The following is a 20,348-nucleotide window of genomic DNA, read 5'->3' as shown; positions in this document are numbered from 1 at the left end:
TAGCGGGTGTGTCGGCTGGCGCTACACGTTTGTTGTTATTATTAATATGAACTTCGCGTGGATGGGAAAGTGGACTATATTAGAGTCGCGTATTACCGTACACCGCTGGGAAATTGATTTCGTAAAAGTACGCACCAACATGTCACAAACATGACGGCAGCCGCGTTCATTGCAAGCTACTCTTGTGCCCTACATTCGCAAATTCAAGGTCATTTAACAATTTTCAGCAGCTCCGCTTGAAGCTCCGCCAGGTTATGTCGGCACCAGGGCAGAAAATGCCATACCAAGCTTTCGTGGGGCTAGTTACATATATATTTTTAAATGCGAAGCATTTCTTAGCGAACCTCTGGCACTTTGAGCGTTTCTATCTACGTATCTATCTATCTATCTATCTATCTATCTATCTAGCCGCCTACGTCTGGGTGCTCTCATGATCGCCTCCTTAACTTGGTGTAGACCAAAATTTGCATGGGAGGGTAAGAGGATTTGACGAATATGATTGCCAGGTCATGACATGAATAACTTTAAAATCCTGTCGCGTACGTCGTCAAACCCTTTCCACTAGACACCTGTGGCACATACCCGTCTACCACGGGCCGCGGTGTACGGGTATGCGCCACAGGTGATTGACAGTAGATATTCTACCCAGGAACGGCGATAACAGACATTGGTAACTTAGATGCGAGAGCGTTAAGAAAAACCAACATCGGCAGCGTTGACTTGCCGCATGGAGAGAATGAAAATTAGGATCCCAGCAGGAATCGAACCCAAGCATTCTGCGTGGCAATCAGGTATTTAACCACTGAGCCACGCCAGGTCTATAAAGTGGTTCGGAAAAACAGCCTACGCAGGCGTAATATTGGTGCAACGTCAATTGTGGTTGTGGTTCTGGCTATCTAATTTTACAAGAAAGCAATAAACACTACATGATGCTCCTACGATGTGTACCCCTACGATACGTGCGTTTAACGTCTGTAGTTCCAGTGTTGGCTCCGCTTTTATAGCAGTGTAATAAACATTGCGTTACTATTCCTATGATTCAGCAAGCTATATTGAAGCATTTCTCGACCCTGGAGGAATACATTAACGAAAGTTACATATGATATCGACATCACCGCAACGTAAAGTGCCCTTCGTCCACCAGAACGACGCAGTGTCCTCTTCATTTCTTACTAGGCTGGGCGATGGCCTCATGCTGACCGAGGATGATGCCAGATTGATTGACAGCCGCTTTGTAGACTAGGCTACGTAGACCACATACGCCCAGATAGTCTACGAATACGACAAACACCATCCACTGATGTTGGTCTAGGTAGCACTATCCTGGCCTACCAGCCTCGACGGCCTATACCTCACCAACGCGAAGGGTGGCTCCAGGTTCCGACATGTCGCTGGCTCGGTCGACAGACAATTTGTTGACGAAATGACCGAGGCATCCACGAATTCCAACAGCTCTACTATACCACATACTTCTCCACACATGGACTCCTCGTCACCACGATCACGACCGGATCCTATAACAAGTCATGACCAGCTGCTGGTGCTCACTGATCACGGTAATGATGCCCTTGTTGAAGAACTGTGAAGAACTTCTTGCACACATGCACATGGGTTGGTGAAACGTGCGTGCGTTCTCGGGACACGTATAAGCACTACACGTCAGCTTACCGCTTCTGGTGTTGGCAATACCCACGTTGCCATAGGCAGCGTTACCCAACCGTAAACAACTGGTTATATAACACATATGCGGCTCTTCAACATATATATGTGTGCGTTTAAAATTTATACGAATCTTTAGCCTCATTTTGTAACGTGTCGCTCATTAAAAAAAAGTTACGCCACACTCACCTACCCGCCGCATGCTTCGCATACCATCGACTCCCACGGTACATGGGATCTGCCGGATTTTTTAGCATATAAATTCTACATTAAAAACGTGTCACGACTGATTTTCATATATGTTATTCATGTGTTCTGTTATATAAACACAGGGTTTATACGCGGGTCTGCAGAACCTTGCGTGCAACTTATCTTGTTTAAGGAACTGTGATGAGTCCATTCAGTGCTTTTTCTTTCTTTCTTTCTTTTTAAGACGTGTGCGGAACCTGGAAAAGCTTTTGAACTGTCCGCTGTGCTTTTATATATTTTCACTCTTTATTTGCACTTCTAGTTGTGTATGCCATGGGAAGAGGAGTAGCCGGCTCCAGTAAGGAGCCTGATTTATTAACCATACCAACAACAAAATCGCCACGCATGCTTTAAGCGCGGCAACGGACTAGTCGGCAGTTGGGTCGAAAACGAGGGCCGTTCTGTCAATTATTCTTACGGCCGCTGCGTTTAGGAGATCGCGTCGTGGCCAGCCGCACATCTCGAGCTTCAAGGGCAAGGCTCGCAGATCCCGTCGCAGCCATAATGACGCCGGTGGCCGGACGCTGACAAACGCCAAGCTGATCGACAAGACGGGAAGTGCGTCGGGGAGGACGCATTTTTCTTCGCCGCGCGCGCCTTAGCGCTTCCCTCGGCGCAGTTCCCTGCAGCTCGGTTGGAGCCGAGCCAGGCGCGATTACACACGACAGGGCCTCCCCGGCGGCAGGAAGTGTAGTGCCGCGCTTGAATGGCTCAATGGTCGTCGAATCACGGCTTTCGCGGTTCTCGCGACGTGACACACGGGACGCTAAACACTCCGACTGTCACTCGGTCCTCTCGGAAGGAAGTAAACGCGCACTCGTGACTAGCAAGCAAACGCCAGTGCTTCAGTGACGACGTTCGAGCGTCTCGGTGGCCCTGATTGGATCGTTTGGCGGCCACGCTTTTCCGGCGTGCTGCGCGGAAGTGCCGAGGTGGAGTCGCAGTGGCCGCGCGTGACGGCTAGAAGATACGGCCGTGTGGCGCAGCAGCTGGGCTGACAGCGGCAGCGTGCCGTCGCTGCTGTGGCGGACGGGGGTGCTGAGGAGCACGCTTTGGCGCGTATTCGTCAGCGTCAGGACCAGACGGAGCGTTAAATTAGGAGGAACCCCGAAAGACGACCGAGACACCGGCGTGCCACGCCACTGACGGATGAAAGAGCACCCGAGAGTGGAGGGGGCCGTCCTGCACCGAGCATGTCGTTGGCCCTTGCGTGCTGCCTGAGCGATGGCCGCGGCTGTGCGGCCGGCGCGGCTACCGCGATACCCGCTCTACAGTGCGCCTGCTCGTAGTATAGACAGACAGCGCGAGAAGCGTCCACTCGCCAAAGGCGTGCACAAACTCCCTTACGAGGCCATCCTTAAAACACGGATTCATTATCTGTGTATGCTGAACATGTACGGCCAGGTGAAAGAAAAAAAAATCGTTCTTGCAAGGGGACTCATGTTTCACAAAAATACATAGATGTGTCTATGTTAATGAAAACCAGCAAATAATGAAGTCAAGGAAGGTATAGGGGACGTTAATTGTACTGTTTTAAGTGTATATTGTAGTAACTGTAGCGTCTATGTAACTCGCTCATTAGAGCCGAATAGGAGCAGTGAGTTTTACGCACCCCGTTGACTGCACCGTTTCTCACGGGTTGGCAGCAGTCTCAGCTTGATGAAATAGCAACGCACACTTGTTAACGAACAAAAAAAGATCTCAATGTTCCCAATGGCCATCTAATGCTTCAAACATTAGGAAATCAAAATACGTTTGGTGAGAACTACGGTGCAACAGAACAGTGTGAACAAGCGCACGCCCGCACACATACGCACGCACTCGCGCATAAACACACACTCAGCACACACGGACGTCTGTTATTTACATGTCGAATGTTAAGCTTAAACGAAGCGCTCCGCGTAGCGAGAGCAGTACACGATGGAAAACTCGGCATGTGGTCTGTTCTTGCAGGCCTGCTGTCCTGTGCGCAAGCCTTTCGCCCATGTTTGGTGTCCGCCGTAGCGTGATGCATAGCAGCGCTGCTGAAATAAAGCAGTTTAAACATGGCCCTCGCAACCGGCGAACCCCAGCGTGAAACCAGAAGCCCTCACGCGATTTCTCTCGGTTCTACCATATTTTGGTGTTTGATGGGATAATGGTTGGGAACAAATGGCGCCAGCCTCTCGACCTTTCCCAACTAACTGCTGCTGTTGGTTGCCGCGGGATCTTAGCGTGCTTTTGAACTCTTAAGGATTTCTTCGCCTCCTTCCCCCCATGCCTGTCTTTTGCATAAACATTCGTGCGCCGGTGGCACCTATGAAACGGGAGCGTACCCCGGCGATCGAAGCTCGTCCTATGTTTGTTTGAGGAGAGGGCGAAGCCTTTACGGCGGTCAGATTGAGTAAAGCGAAGAATGAGAAAGGCCATTCCTCGCTTTGCGATGCAGCGCGCTAAAGATGGGAAGAGAGAACATCATCAAAATTTTCACGCACATTTTCAGAAAGAGAGAAGGAATGAATGAGGTTCATGGTTTCTGCATGGGTTGCGCTAATTCTTAAGAACATTATGCGACACCAAGTCACCCAAACTGCCCCCCCTCCCCCTTTTAAACTTCATATGCAGGCGTTCTGCTTTGTTCATTGCACTCGAGCCTCTAAACGCCATAAACCGGCATCGTGCTGCTGCGCGCTCATTTATCGTGCACATTAAATTGGACGCTTATCGATGCCCAGTAGGAAGAACAAACATAAGCACATGGTAGTTTGCTTTTAACGCTACAAAGAGACGCACTCTAATGAAAATCCAGAAAGACCTTTCAAGTGCTGAGCCCTGGGCAGTGCACCAAAAGTTGCGCGAGACAAGTTCACGGCAACAAAATGCGCCTAAGAGCTGTTGCATAATACACATAACGAGTATATACAAATTCTATGTCATGCTGCTTTATAGGCGTTTATCCTTCCTAAACCTGCTGGCAATACGCATTTTTTTGTTGTTCGTTTCGTCACATGAGATCACGAGGTGTAAGCTTGCGTCAAACAAATTGCTTACGTCGTGTAGTGGAATACTAACAAACATAGGCGTGCGCACTGCGGGGGGCAGGGGTGCGGCCGCCCCCCCCTATTCACCTAAGAGGGGGGGCGCAAAGTCAGCCCCATGCATTGACATAATGGGGAGGGGGCGGTGTTGCGATTCGGGGGGGGGGGGGGGCGCAATGTCAGCTTTATGCATTGACTTAATTGGGAGGGGGGAATTGCGACGAACCTTCACCCCACCCCCCTGAAGGGGAACCTTGCGCACGCCTATGCTAAGAAAACAGAACACTCGCTTGGTTACAAATCTCACACTCTGCGTGGCAACATTTTTAGTTCAACTTCAGCCGCATGAGCGCTCGTATATTGCCATTTTCACTTTGTTTCTAACACAAAACAATTCACTTGTTAAGTTCCCCTATAATTGACTATTGCGTGCCCCTTTGAATTTATTCCTGCTCGGATTTCTATGTGTTGGAGTAATCATTATTATTCTGCTTAAGAATTATTGGCGAATGCGCGCATCATTACTATAACAGAGTGAGTTGTTGGCATTTTGATTTAAAAGTTCAGTTATACTGAAGTAACCTGAAGTAACCTTAAAAAAAAAAGAACACTCGCTTCTCCCTCTATTTTGTTGTACAGTAGGCAAGTACCATTCCAATGTATATAAAAGACAGGTCTCTAACCACCGATAAGTTATGTACAAGTTAACAGTCGCCGGCTGACCGAAAATATGACGCGCCAAACTGGAACCCCGACTTCTCTTTCTGTCGAAACTAATTCTGTCATATTTACGTTTCGTCCTGCGCGTCTCTTTTTTATAACAGCTGACACTTGGGCTGAGGCTGGTTTCATTTCTGCCAGCAAAAATGGGGAACGTCAATAGGGTGCAAAACGTTAGAAAACACATCATCAGCTGCTTTCACTTGAACAAATAAGCGCGTCATACGTGCCGACAGATGCGCGATGACTTTATTTGCGGAAACGCAACGCGTACACCACACTCACTTGTTTGTCCCAGTGATTAGCTCCTTACTTCGCCGAAACTCCTTGTAAACACGCGTCTCTTCGACGTCAAGCAGCTGCTCCGTGACGAGTTCGAGTTTCCGTACATAGCGCTAGCGTAAATGCCTATACACTGTCAGGTCGAACACAGCTGCCATTTATCAAGACGAATTGGGCTATATAGACAGCGGCCCTGTATCGCCAGATCTCCTTTGCCGCGAACAAGTACAATCTGTTCATTTCACTTCTTACACTTTTAGTGTTCTGCGAGCATGCATACTCTGCGCTATCTACGGTAGGTCGAGTGAGGAGAGCCATATGACGCGCCCCCGTTATCGGGGCACAGCTGCCAAAATCGCGCCCGACGCTTCCTCGTGCGGTGTCCTCTGTTTGAAGTACGGCGGCACGGAAGACGTGGTGACGCTGGGATGTTTTACTACAGAGCCCTGACTCAATCACAGAGGTTGCAGTGGAAGGTCTCCATTATTTCGCCCATTTCACCGAGAGCATCGCACCACTGACAGGCCGATACCGAGTACACAGTGGACAGAGCGGCTAGTATGATCAGAAAATTTTTGTTAAGCTGCCCAGAAAGTTGATATTATGCGTATAGCTGAAAACGTCTAACGGACTGGTAACATTCATTATTATTATCATCATCATCATAATTATTATTATTATTATTATTATTATTATTATTATTATTATTATTATTATTATTATTATTATTATTATTATTATTATTATTATTATTACTGCTAATCTGCTCGTTGCTATGCCGCCATTCAAATCATTGTTCAACCCGACGGTTGAGTTGCAGCACTTATTAAACTTTGAGTTCAATCGCGAATACCTTGCTCTTCGAATATTACGAGAAATTTCTCGCTATGCTGTAACGTCTCCCAAAACGATATTTGGTAGAAGTATTCGAAATAGCCTTGTCCGAGTAACTTTTATTGAACTCTCCAGGAATGCTATCTGTGCAACTAGAAAAACGTACCTTAATAAATGTGGTACAGTCACTGTTAATCTGCAATATCCCTATTAATGTTCTCTTCATACATTATATCATTGCGCTTTTCTTTAACTGCTGTAAGTAAACCAGGTCTCTGGTCGTCTTTCTTTTTGTTTGTTTGTTTGTTTGTTTAAGCTTTAAGTACTACAATAAGCACTACGTTTTGCAATACTTATTAAAGTCATCGCTTTGTTTCCTGCCCACATGCCGGGCCAGTAAATAGTCATGCGAGCCGCTTCTGGGTTTTAACAGGTCTGCTATTCACGTATTACTTCGTACAAGATGACCCAAAAGTCTATAATTATTATTAATACTGGCTTTTGCTTTACGTGCCAGAACCACGATATGACTACGAAGCACGCTCTATTAGGGGAGTGCGGATTAATTTTTACCATCCGGAGTTCTCCAACGCGCACATAAAATTTAAGTAAACAGGTGTTATTGCATTTTGCCTTTAAGGAAATACGGCCGCCGTGGTCGGGAATATAACCTGCGACCTCGAGCTTAGCAGCGGGACTCCTGAGCCTGCAGAGCTACCACGGCGGGCAAGACTATTATTATTATTATTATTATTATTATTATTATTATTATTATTATTATTATTATTATTATTATTATTACTACTACTACTACTACTACTACTACTACTACTACTACTACTACTACTACTACTACTACTACTACTACTACATACTTTATTTATTGCTGTCGAAAAAGTTGTGTCAAATCGCATTTGAATTTTCGAATTAAAAGTTGAAAAGTCCACATGGATGAATAAATATCGATGCATTTTTGCACAAATAAGATCCATTTAAGAGAAACATCGGCTTCGAATGCAATGTAACATAGGTTTATGCAATGTCCGAGTGCTGCGTTCTGAATCCACAAGTTACGACCGCCGCTACAACTCACTTAGTTAGCAATATATACACTCTAAGAAAAAAAAGAGTCAAAAGAGGGTCACGGCCGCGTGACTCTCTTCGGGTGTCCATTTGACCCCTTTTGGAAGGTACAGGCAGAGAAAGAGAGTTCGCAATTCGGCTGGAGTCACGGGACTCTCCTGAAGCGCGTTTCGATTGGCGGCGGCGCCGTATACGCCATACATATCGCGCGCTTGCCCTTTGGCGCCGTTGTGGCGCGTTGGCTCGACGACGGAGGCGAGGCAACGCGCCACAACGGCGCCGGGGCGGCGTGCCGCTTCTGTTTTCCTCTCTGTCTCCTCGTCTATTGGAATGCGTTGCGTGTTGGTTGCGCGGGTTGTGTGTCTGTTCATGCGCGTCTTCGGTGGTGTTGGTGTTGACGCCGGCTCCGTGCACGAAGTGACGCGGTGACGCTTGGAGGACGGAATATTCCTGGAGCTGCGGACAGGAACAACGGGCGCCAGTTAACGGTGAGTGTACTGCTTCGTAGGTACTAATTATACAGCTTTAGCTGGGCGTCTGCAGCAGCTCTGCGGAAGTTATCTGCCAGCCATTTCCAACAGCAGCCTGTGTCCGCAGGGCTGTTGCGGATGCCCAACTAAAGCTGTCAGTTAACGAGTTGCCACCGCATGCGCGTTGCTGTGCAAGCTCCCTTATAGTGAGCGATGCAAAAAATTATCAAGGGTCATTTTTTGCTGATCGCACGTTGTGTCTGCGCTACTGAATGTGCAAGATGTCGTTTTGAGATGCACTTTAGTCTACTTCATAACATTTCCATCGACCTTGAGTGTGTAGCGTGCTTCGGCGCGTGGGAACGTGAAAAAAAAATGCCTCTGTACAGAACGCTCAGACGCACTATATATAATGGTTTTTGTTGGCTTAAAGACGGTAGTTTGAGGTGCAGATATAGTACGGTGCTTCCAGAACGTACGCGGTAGTCATTCAAGTTGGACACGCTTCACCGGTAAAGTGAAAAAGCTCTAGACTTTCGACGGCGCGCGTTGGTGCAGCCGCGGCCGTGCACTCTTCCCTCGTTTCTGTTTGCTGTTTTCGTGATTTGCATACACTGCGATGACGTTGGGCGTTATTACAGAATCGAGTGAGTGTGCGTGATTGTGGGAGCTATGTGCGGTAATTCTAAAATGTGACATATCTGATCTCGACGTCAAAAAACTTGGTTCCTGAGCATGCCTGTTTGCATTTGTTGTTTTGTTGTTAGCCTTTATTATGTCTGTGTTAAACACTTATTGTGTAGGTTTTGCAAACCTTTACTGCAATTTCATTTTCTCATCATAATATCACGTTCTGCTTTTCAGATACCGTTTTTCATGGTGCTCACGCTGGACAGGAGCGACAAACTAGCAAGCCACAAGTCTGATGCCTCAAGCCGCCACCACTTTTTGATTTATTTTTAATCAGAAGGAATAAATATGGAAACATGATGGCGATTTCTGCTGTTCATTTATCACCATATGACACTGTACACATCACAGTCACACATTTTGGTTGGCTATACTCATAGAAGCATGTAAATGAGGAATACCCAAACTTCTTAATTGGAAATCACAGACCATCATTTCGCGCTTTCTATATAACTTTGCTGGAAAATATGTGTTGTTTTGACGAGTTTGAATAAAATAATGCTAAAACTGAACTATTCTTTTTTACAGTCGCTGGGCAGAACGGCAAGTATTATTGGACTTGCTTAAAATGAATACTCCACTATTTTCAATAGTAGTCGCGCAAAAGTAGAGCAAGGATCAAATGAGTAGCTTAAAATACTTGTGGAGTCGCTTGATGCTTCGGTGTGGGTCCCTTGACCACCCTAGAAGCGTTACCGGCAAGCGTCGTCTGACTCCCTATAAGTGGTAACGTGATCCTCCCGATAAGAGTCTTTGCACTCTTCCTAGAGGGTCAGGAGACTCTCCTAGAGCGAGCCGACCCTGACCCACGAAGAGAGTCACCGTGACTATTTAAAGAGAGTCGTATACGTGGCAAGTCAGAACTCTCCGAAAAGAGTCACGCATACTCTTTTTTTTCTTAGAGTGTAGAGCAACACACTTGTTTTTAGATATAGCCGCTGTTCGTTAGCTACTCTTACAAAATAACAAGCAAACAATTTTCCACTGAATATGTCAGCGTCCAAGCACTACACTCAAGTGGGTGGTCTTGTGTCCAAATACCTGTCCGTCATAACACGTTAAGTGTGCGTTTTTCTTTCTTTTAAATAGAAACATAAAATTGCCGACAGGACCGATCTCACGATGGCTGTCCACGTTAATGCGATTTGTATCAAAACAATGTTGCAACACACCAGGGGCGTAGCCAGAAATTTTTTTTCGGGGGGGGGGGGGGGTTCAACCATACTTTATGTACGTTCGTGCGTGCGTTTGTATGTGTGCGTGTATATATACGCAAGCAAAACTGGAAAATTTCGGAGGGGGGGGGGTTGAACCCCCCCCCCCCCCCCCCTGGCTACGCCCCTGCAACACACCACATAGCTACCGACTGCGGACGTATCATGGTTGAGGCATGCGCTGCAATACAGGTCTCCTCTTTCGCGCTTCCCTCTAGACACGCTACGCCATCTAGAAGCGCTGCCGCGAAGACCAAGCGTGTCATCTGAGATTCGTTGACAATTGTTTTCTCGCTTCCAGCGCACCTTCGCGGCGCAGCAGTGCTGAAGCTTCGCGCTACTGTGCTGAGGAACCCGTTTGTTAGCTTCTGCCGAGCCCCGGAGAAATTTCAAGGGACTTTTTTTTTTTTTTTTTTAGCAGCGGAACTGTTGAGCTATCGGTAACTTGTGCTCCGTCGTGCTAAACTCCTCAGGTGGGTATACGCCACAGGAAGTGGGCAAGCCCCACTACCGTGTACAGCAGGTGCGAGTGTCAAACGAGAACGAACATGTGAAAAGGAGAGAGAGAAAGAAAGAGATAGAAATAAAATGGAAGAGAAAAATAGAGAGAAATAAAGGGAATAAAGACAAAAAGATATACCTGAAGACAGAGAAAGACAGAGAAAGCGACAGAGAGAAAGAGGCACGAAAAAGAGATAGAACATCATGAGAGAGAGAGAAAGAAGCAGAGAGAGAGAGAGAGGGAAGAAAAGAGAAATAAAGATAGAAAGAGGGAGAAAGGGAACGAAAAAGATCGAAATAGAAATAAAGAAATATAAACAAACAAACACAAAAAAGAGATACAAGAAACAGGGAGAAAGAGAAAGAAGAAAGAAAGAGAGCAAAAAATAAAGAGAGACAAGGAAGGCCACCCAGCTGCGCTCTTCCTTCAGGCTTGGCGCCACTAGCGCGAAGCTGCCATAGCGTTAGCGTGTAAGAGGTAAGAAAGAAGCATAGTCACTGTGGACACACATACTTTGCACGAACAGCTATTGGGTGCAGCTCCCAAAGAATGGTAAGCGCAACAATAATAAAATTTACTTCGAATACACGGAATTATCACAGGTTTCTGCATATTTGATAGATAAAAAAAAAGAAAAAAGAAAGCTGTCAGGAAACATCCGACAGACCTAAAATTGAACCGTACACTGTCACCCTTTTTTTTTTTTTAAAACGCCTTTATGTATACACTAATAACTTCTTAACTGCGCTCAAAGCAACAGTAGAGAGAGAGAGAGAGAAAGAAAACCCGATTAAGGATGACTCTGGTGAATGGTTAGCATGTGAGAATCAGTGCAGGAAAGCAATATTTCGCTTTTCTGAGAAATATTAAAAAACACGTTGCCGGTTTGTCCCGCGTATACGATGGACAGTGCTCAGCAAAAAATGAATCTTTATTTTTGTGTGTTCAAACAAGTATCTCATTTCCAAGTTTATAGTACAAGGAGGTGAATCCCACGCCATCGCCTATTCAGCTTTCAATTCACCCCAGCGGCATAATTGCCGGCGGCACTAACCAGACAAATTCGTGATATTGTGAACGCATTGCCTATGCGTCGCATACTAATGGTTTTCCTTTCAATCCTCTTCATTTTACTTGGATTCGCACTTCATTTACTGCAGCTTTCACTAGACGGGGGCATCAACCTCACAAAATTGAGAAACATATTTTCAAAAATTCAAAAATATAAAAGCTATTGCATGTATGCTATTGGGCGAACAAAGAAAGAGCGAAAATTTTGAACGAAACTTGTAGTGGTATATACCAGTGCGTGAAGTTCGATCATCTACAGCCTTGTGATGGGAAGAACTGGCATTTGAGGCGAATCTTCCGTCTTAAAGATTTGCTCTTGCAAAGTTCTCAACGTGGCCCTGAACTGATCGTCCGTTTATAATTAATTGTTGGGGTTTAACGTCCCAAAACCACGATATGATTATGAGGAACGCCATAGGTAAGACCTCAGAAATTTCGACCGCCTGGGGTTCTTTACTGTACACATAAATCTAAGTACACGGGCCTCAGGCATTTTCGCCTCCATCGAAATGCTTCAGGCGAAAATGCTCGTGGCCCATGTAAATCGCCAGACATTCTTGCAGATACAAAAATGAGATAGCGAAGCCTGGCTGACAAATGCTCACTGTAAATGACGTATTCGAAAGGTGTCGAATGCGACGTTTACTCTGCAACTAAATGTGCAACCTGAAATCAATATCGCAAATAATGTGCTGCTGTGGTTACCGCAACACTTCGGTCATCTATAGGTTTCGGGGCATATTCGACATGACGTGATATAAGTATCTTCTGACATTACGTATTGTGTTAGAGCATTTGCTTTGGGTAAGAAATGACGACGCAACGCCTCAATCTATAAAGGAGATTAGTGCGTGAAGATTATGAGAAGATTCTGAAAGATAAGCAGCGCGACAGAAACCCCGGAAGAGAATCGCGTTCCGTTTTCAATGGGCGCTATCGAGTTCAGAACATGCAGGCGGATCCGGAGACGCGAACTTTTGGCTCGGGCGTCGTGCACGTGGAGCCGCCGTTGTTACTGCGCAGACTGTGGGCGGGCCGGAACGTTTAACGTTTGAGACAGCGTGTTGCACTCTTGCCAATGCAAAACACGTCCCCTGACTTCGTGTTTTCTTGTTGGCAGTACATATCGGCTCCTTCAGGCGCTCGTCCTTCGTTGCTGCCTTGCTACCACTGCTCTAGCCTGCACTATAGGGCGTCCACATGGCGAAGAGCCGGGACAGCCGCCGGACCTTTTTTTTTTTGTTTTGGTTTGTTTTCTTTCGTTTTGTGTGCATACGGCGGTTCCTGCAGCAGACCTGAGACGACGACAAACGTGGCGCCTATTTCGGCGCAGCGTCCCCTGCGCCCAGCCGCAGGGTTCACGGCCGCCACACCGGCGGCAGCAATAGCATCAGCATCGAAGGAGCAGCGCCGCACGGAAGGCGGGTCGTGCACGCACCGGGGTTGACCGACCAAAATAGAAGGCGGCCTGCCTCGTCAACCCCCCCCTCCCCCCAATGCGGGCGGGTGCGCGCTCTTCAGCGTCTTCTAATTGCCGTAGAAATGCGCCTACTCGGCACTCGTGGGGCGAACATCAATTCCATCACGGCGACGTTACCGCGCTGCTTGGTACATATTTATAGAGTGAAGCCACTCCACCCGCGCCGTTCGTCCGTTCATCAGTCATGTCGAGGCGACGTCAAGTGCGCGGGACATTTATTCATCTCTCGATCGGATTCGCGTGCGCAACGCAGCCCGTCATCGGCGAAATGCATGTATGCTCTCGGAAAGTGACGGATTTCGCAAACGCTACGATGCTTCCGACGAATATGGCGGTGGGTGGTGAAAGTTGACTCCTTGTAACTGTTTCTTCATTCACTCGCTCATCAGAGACTTTCTGCAGCAGGCTCCGTCTCTCGACACAGCGACACGCATGAGAGCGAAGGATGGACGTATCTTCTAAATGCACTATATAAAGGCCTGTTAAAACTAAAATCATCCGCAGTACATCGTCCCGGCCAGTGAACTTTTTCCGTGTCGAGGGATATGTGTCTATATGTTATATGAGAGAGCCGCAGTTGTTGCTTATTATTATTTTTTTCAGCTTGTCTAGCGCTATCCAGCTCTTTAATGTAGCCTACCCTGCGCCGCCCGTTCGCAGATTTTTGAAATAGTATAGGAGAGGGGCTTTTTAATGAAAAACTGGAGATGCCCGCCTTGCGGTGAGCCTATAGCACGCATATATGTGGATATGCATAGTGCACGCGACATACAGAACATACCCAAAACATACCACAGCACTCAACAGGCTAATCTACCAAAATGAGACCGGTGTCTTTAGGGGAGGTTATAGATGTCTTCACTGAGTGAAATGCAGAGTAGCATTAGTCCAACAGTTAAATACGTGTCCTAACTTATGAGCTGACAGTCCTTGAAAACTGGTCAAAGAGGACATTAAGGCTCTTTCTTCCAATAATAAGATTTTTTTATCTTTATTTTTATCTTAATTTTTTCGATATATTTGTATTCTGAATATTGTGTTCTATATGTTTTTTTTTTCTTTTTTTTTGAAACTGTGCTATCGCTGCCTGCATTGTAGAGGTGGCTGTGGGCCTCTGTCAAGTTGCTTGTGTTTCAAGCAACTTTTACCCGCAGTCTCCTCCATCGTTGATGGAAATAAAGAAGTTATTGTTATTATTATTATTATTATTATTATTATTATTATTATTATTATTATTATTATTATTATTATTATTATTATTATTACTTGCAGGTACTGCTGGCTGAGCGGGCCGTTACAGGGGTGGGGTACAAATCTGACACAAAATCCGTCATTGCTTAGATGAAGTAGTGAAGTGTAGATAATAAATAATATTTAGAAATCGTGATGTGTCATTATATATAAATAATAAACAAAATCTGACATAACAACCATCATGTCAAGCATAAAGCAGCAATGCAGAGCCGATACAAAATATACGCTGATATATTTTGGCGATATACGCAAGTATACGCTGACAACTTTATCGGCTTGATTGTAAATAAGAAGAATTTAGTGCTCGCGACATTTTGCCAAAGGTATGCCCGATCGCCGCTCTTGGTTCCCCACAACCATAAGAAGAAATAGTAGAGAAGGAAAGGCAGGGAGGTTAACCAGTTTAGGAAAACCGGTTTGCTACCCTACACATGGGAACAGGGTGGGGGGGAGATTTAAAGATGGAGAGGAAAGAGAGAGATAAGATCGTAATTGGTTATACGCACGCTGCTGTTCTGAGTCCGGCCAGGTAGCACGTTGCAAGCCAAGACACACGAGATGATCCGTTGCACTCAAAGAGAGGTATCGCAAGTAACTATGTAAAGTTTGTGCTGAACCAGCAGCGCCGTCTGCACGAATGTAGCGCGCTACTCCGCAGTGAGAAGGCAGCCACTACAGAGCAATGCAAGTTCACAAGCCACCGGTGCCGTAAAAGAGCTGATAATTGGTGCGGGGCGATTTTAACGCGATAGCGTTAAAGAGTTCGTTTCGAAGAAAGTCAGGTGTCGGTGTCGTTGGCTGTGAGCGAAAAATCGGCGTTGTCCGTGAGCGAAAATTTGAGATAGATGCAAATAAATAAATAATAATAAATCTTGGGTCCGAGTGAGAATCTAACCCAGGCCTTCTGCGTGGCAAGCAGGTGTTCTACCACGAAGCCACGCTAGTGCTTGAACTTGCTTTCTAAAAACGCTATAAGAATGTCATGTGGTGGCAGGAGTCTCCTTAACGCATGTAATATTGCGTGGCAGAATCGTAGAATCGCACCAGGCATCAAAACATGTGAACTGCGCTATGAGTGGGTGGTTTAAAGCTGCCCACCCATCACAAAGTGTGCAGCTGCGCAGGTGCACGTGGCACCGTATACGGACGCGTATAGTGGGCATTTCGCCAATTTGCAAAAGGAAGAATTATGGCGTAGTGGGCACTTCGCAACTGTACTTGCAGTAAGCATTCTAGGATAGTTTGAAACGGCCAATGTTACGCGCACAAACGTCCCATTCCTTGCGGCAGTGTTGATGCGCACGGGGCCCGATTACGCTATCGCGTTCTACTATTGAAGGCAAGGCTCAAGCGTGTTCCAAGTTTTCATGGAGAATAGGGGAGCAAGAAAGTCTGTACGGGTGACACAGGAACTATTTGGCTCTTTCAAGCTGTAAGTAAAAACTGTGCTCGGCACTGTCAGCGCAATGATGCACCACTGATGCCTGTTGATGAGATCTACGAAACTATATGGCAGATGAGTCAGATGTCACAGAGTGCTGAGTATATTGTTCGTATAGCAGCGTACAGCGACGATTCATGTATTACGCTTTCTAGTCATTAATGGAGTTATAAACTTCAACGCCAGCATTCTTTTGCAAATTGAGGGATAACGTAAGAATAGGTATAAAAATAGCAGTATATACACTGAAGAACTTATTGCGGCGGCTGCACAGCCATGTGGCTTGGTTACGCGATATCAACACCTTTGATGCGGCTAAACAATGCAGGAAATCAATTATTCACGCTCTTGCTTGTCGGAACCCCACATTCGCAAAGCAAAATTTCTTTGCCCAGTTACGAGTATGAAGTATAACTGCAGCCTTTCGTTTGTAAATCAATGTTACTAAAATTAAGGGGAACTATAGACTCCTCGGTGATGAACACCACGGGCGCAAAACTATTGGTTTTTAATTATTTATTTATAAAAGGCTGGGTCCCTCACGGTTACGTAATGACATAAGATGTTATTCACGACGCTATTTCTTTCCATAGCCACCCAAGATCAACGAAAGAAACTATATCCTTTGTTATCGTTACCAAAAGAATAAATCCTTCCTTCGAATAAATTCCGAGAGAGTGAACCAACTGAGGTTCGCGCAGCTCAGCTTCGAGAATTTATGGGCGATTCTGAAATCCATTGAAGCACGAAGATTAACAACCGTGATTTAAACCGGCACAATATAGCGTGCGCCTGAAAGGTGGAACATGCTACATAGTTTCTTCGCTATACGAAAAAAACAAACAAACAAAACTATTCACTATGTAGTTCTGGGTTCACCGAGAAGTGACTGTGTGTCACGTTTCGGCAACAGCTTTCCTAAAATGCCGTCTTTAAGAGAGAGTTTTAGATTAGGGAACACGAGCGTCGGGCAACGGGAACTCTATTGTAGACCCTTTGTGCTAACTCTTTTGTGCTCGCTGCGCTCTTTTGTAAAGGCCGCCGGTTCGCGAACACCAATGCTTGGGGCTCCCTAATGTAAAGCTCTAATAATTGAAAGGAACACCATAGGCAAACAATAAATCAGGTCAAGCTTTTATAGTTTTCTATTATTAACCTTGAGCTTCAGGTATTCGATCGGTGGATTAAAAGGTGGTCTGCGTGTGGCCGAAAAAAAATGCGATAAGTGCGAGGGAGGTGATTTCTCCCTCTCTTCAATGTACAACATATGTGTTACTGGCCTTTGTCCCATATTTCGTACACTTCACTCACGGACGTTCATTCTGACCTTTTTTCTTTCTTCTTAGCAAGAGCGAGAAAATCTTCTGAATGTTAAGAGCAGTAGTTTTTCTTTATGATTTTTCTTATCGTATTTTTCTTTATTTCTTTAGCTCGGCGACATTGCACTGCTGAGTTTCAAGTCGGATTCCGGATTGACGTCCCCGATACAGAAAGATAAATTGGCCACATATATACAACAAAATCTCTAAACACTTCTATCTAAGCAGAATAGTTTATCCGCACCCCCACGCAAACGTAAAGAGAGCTCAAGCCACAACGCTAAGACAACTACAGACAAAATCGCGCTATTGGCCAGTGCAAATCGGGCAGTTGTACGGAGCAGAAGAAATAAAAATTACATTCAAAGATTGCAAAGAAAGTATACGTATGCACGTTAGAACGCACTCTCTGGGACTTTGGCTCACTGGGGCCCAGTATTACGCGGGACCGCTTTGAAAGACTCATCAAATCACCATCTTATCACAGTCAAGTCCCGGCTGTCCAGTACGCCCACGACAGGGCCAGGAGGCTCGACCTCCCGGTTCCGTCATGGGAGTAGCCAAGCTGGCGCATTCGCGTCATGTGCAGAATATACAATAAAGTTTTGAAGAAGAAGAAGAAGAAGCAGCAGCAGAATAAGAATGATGTAGAAATGCGTAATATACTTTGGCGATGACGATTATCAGTATTACATCTCTTTGAGTCCCTTTTGAAAGGGGGCGGCCACAAATAGCCTCCTGCCACTGCTTGATGCACAACGGCCTTGCGCTTTGACCTTTACTCTGCATTTATTTGTACGTGTAACGGCTACGGATTCCTCAACCTCTTCCTTGCTTTCTTTTCCCCGTCAATACTTTATACGTCTCTAGCTAATGTCGAACGCTGGTCAGTTAATGCTCGCTACCGCTTCGAATCCCAGGGCTCCTGGGAAAATATATTGCATTGCAGTAGGATCTGCTGAGTTGTATCCGGACGCTTGCTACAGCACACACATGCCCGATACGGTTGCGAGCATTTGCTGCCAGATGAAAAGAGGGCCATAACTGCCACCGCTCAAGCATTATGCACGTGGATTACCATAGATGGAGAAGCACTAACTTCTTTCACAAATATGAAGGCAGTTATCGTATTTATCCCAGGTAGAATGTCGCGAGCATTTCCCGTGGGACGAACCGACAGGAAAGACTTCGTTGTCCTTCCTATGAAAAGAAAACAAAAAATGCATAGGAGTAGAATTTATGAGAAAGAGTTGCCCGGCTTGAATAATTATTCAAAGTTTTACCATCCCGTTGCCGCTATCTTGTTCAGTGGTTGTTGGAGACATAAAGCGAACCGACGGCCACTTGAAGAAAGTGCCGTATACCTTGGCAAATGGGATGCACGAACAAGCAAACAAATCAATGTTGACTGGCCCTCTTCTCTCTCCTCCCCGACGCAGGTCAGTGCCATACGTACACGCAGTGCGATTTGTGAATAGACATGCACGTACGTATTTAAGTGCGTCATCTCGAAATCAGCACTACCTTGAGGTCTCTTTTATCGTTACACCTGAGAAAACGCCGTCGAAGGTTTGTCGGCGCGTATTTGCTTTAAAAGATACGAGAAGGCTAGGACTGGTCATCTACAGTCGAACGCTAGCCCCGGACATCCTAATATCAATGGCCTGCTGGTTGTTTCTGCAGTCTGAACACATCGCGAGCTTTGTTTGCTATTTCTTTAAAAAAATTTCACCCCTTCGTGGCATGCAAATTTTGCGAAGCCACCTCGAAATGGTGGGCTGGCGTCCGCTTTACAGAAGGTAGTGTAGAATAGCACACGGGCCCCTTTTAAAAGCAGTCGGCCCCCGCACGAAATGCCGCTTCTGCCATGCACGTTCAAGTCGTGGCTTGGTGCAGTCCCTACGGTTAGTCGCGGCGTAATGCCATAGCTGGCCGTGGCTATCAAGACAACTGACACGAGTAACAGCGCCTGGCGTGCCATCCACTCGCAGTCGGCACTCGTGCATCTGCGTGCATTGAGAAACAACGGCACAATCTCTCCGCGTGTGCGCGCGTCGTGCATGCGAACGCCTACGGCGGCTGAGGCGACCCACCGTTGGATTCCTCGGAGTAGTCGGACGGCGCCAGGGGCTTCCTGAAGATGTGCCACTCGATAGGCGCCGAGCAGGGACTCGCTGTCAGCAGCAGCGAATTGCGCTCCTTCTCCACCAGGAAGAACACCCTGCAGATCCCGTCGGTGGGGAGGGAAGTGAGGAGGAAAGAAAGAGCTTAGTAAATGGATCGGTCGGCTGCCGGCATACGCCGTTGGCGTGATGCGGCGGCGCAGTTTACTAGCGCTAAAACGCGCATCAAAGCCCATTACTCGGGATAGAGTCCGTGATAGGCGGTTCCGAGCGACCAAGAAAGAAAAAAAAGAAGGATGCAAAAGGCGGGAGGCATACGCCCACCAGGACCACTTCGATAGCGGCGCCGAGACGTGCGCCGCACTTACACGCAAGCTCTGTACGGTGCATGCGGCGCAAGACACCTCAGTGCCGTGGTTGAACATCAGCCGCAACAAAAACGACATTCGGATAGAACGCACGTTGCTGCCTCTAAATTCTTCATATCTTTGCGTTAGCCAGACCCTAAAATGCAGTGCAGAGTTCGTGGCGAGGTCTGTACGTTTAGCTCGCTACGTGCTCGAGGTAAATCGGCCGCCAACCCGGCCCCTCACGACTTGCTTCTCATGGTCGTATACATGTTCTGCGTATGCAGTCTTTCTGTCCCATTCACCCGGTATTTACGAACTACCGTCCAAGACTAACGCTTCGTCCCAAACCATATCTTTAATCTTCGCCTAGGCACACGCGATCGTAAATATTGCTTTCTTTTTCTCCCATAACGTCCACGACGATGACTACTCGTGCCGCTATATAATTACAGTGACCAGTGAATCATTATAATTATAATAATTACACGTTCGTTAAGCGTCGTGTTACAATGTAAGCTGGGAATGTAGGTCACCCCACAGAGTGATCGACACAAATAAAAAAGAAGAGGTCAACAACAACAAAACAGCAG

At 46.4% G+C, this 20,348-nt stretch overlaps 1 protein-coding gene across 2 annotated transcripts in view; it reads right to left on the bottom strand.

Moving 5' to 3' along the window:
* The window catches only part of LOC119401541 (protein NDNF-like), a 202,419-nt gene that overhangs the window by 9,973 nt on the left and 172,098 nt on the right, over positions 1-20,348 (bottom strand). For both annotated transcript variants that reach the window (XM_037668433.2, XM_037668441.2), the window contains one exon: positions 19,379-19,506. In XM_037668433.2, the coding sequence (XP_037524361.1) occupies positions 19,379-19,506 (128 nt within the window). The remainder of the gene's footprint in view (positions 1-19,378; positions 19,507-20,348) is intronic.

The sequence above is a fragment of the Rhipicephalus sanguineus genome, chromosome 1 (genome assembly GCF_013339695.2).
Source record: "Rhipicephalus sanguineus isolate Rsan-2018 chromosome 1, BIME_Rsan_1.4, whole genome shotgun sequence".
Taxonomy (NCBI): Eukaryota; Metazoa; Arthropoda; class Arachnida; order Ixodida; family Ixodidae; genus Rhipicephalus; species Rhipicephalus sanguineus.
Note: the sequence above shows the minus strand (reverse complement) of the source record. Positions and strands in the feature narration are given on the sequence as shown.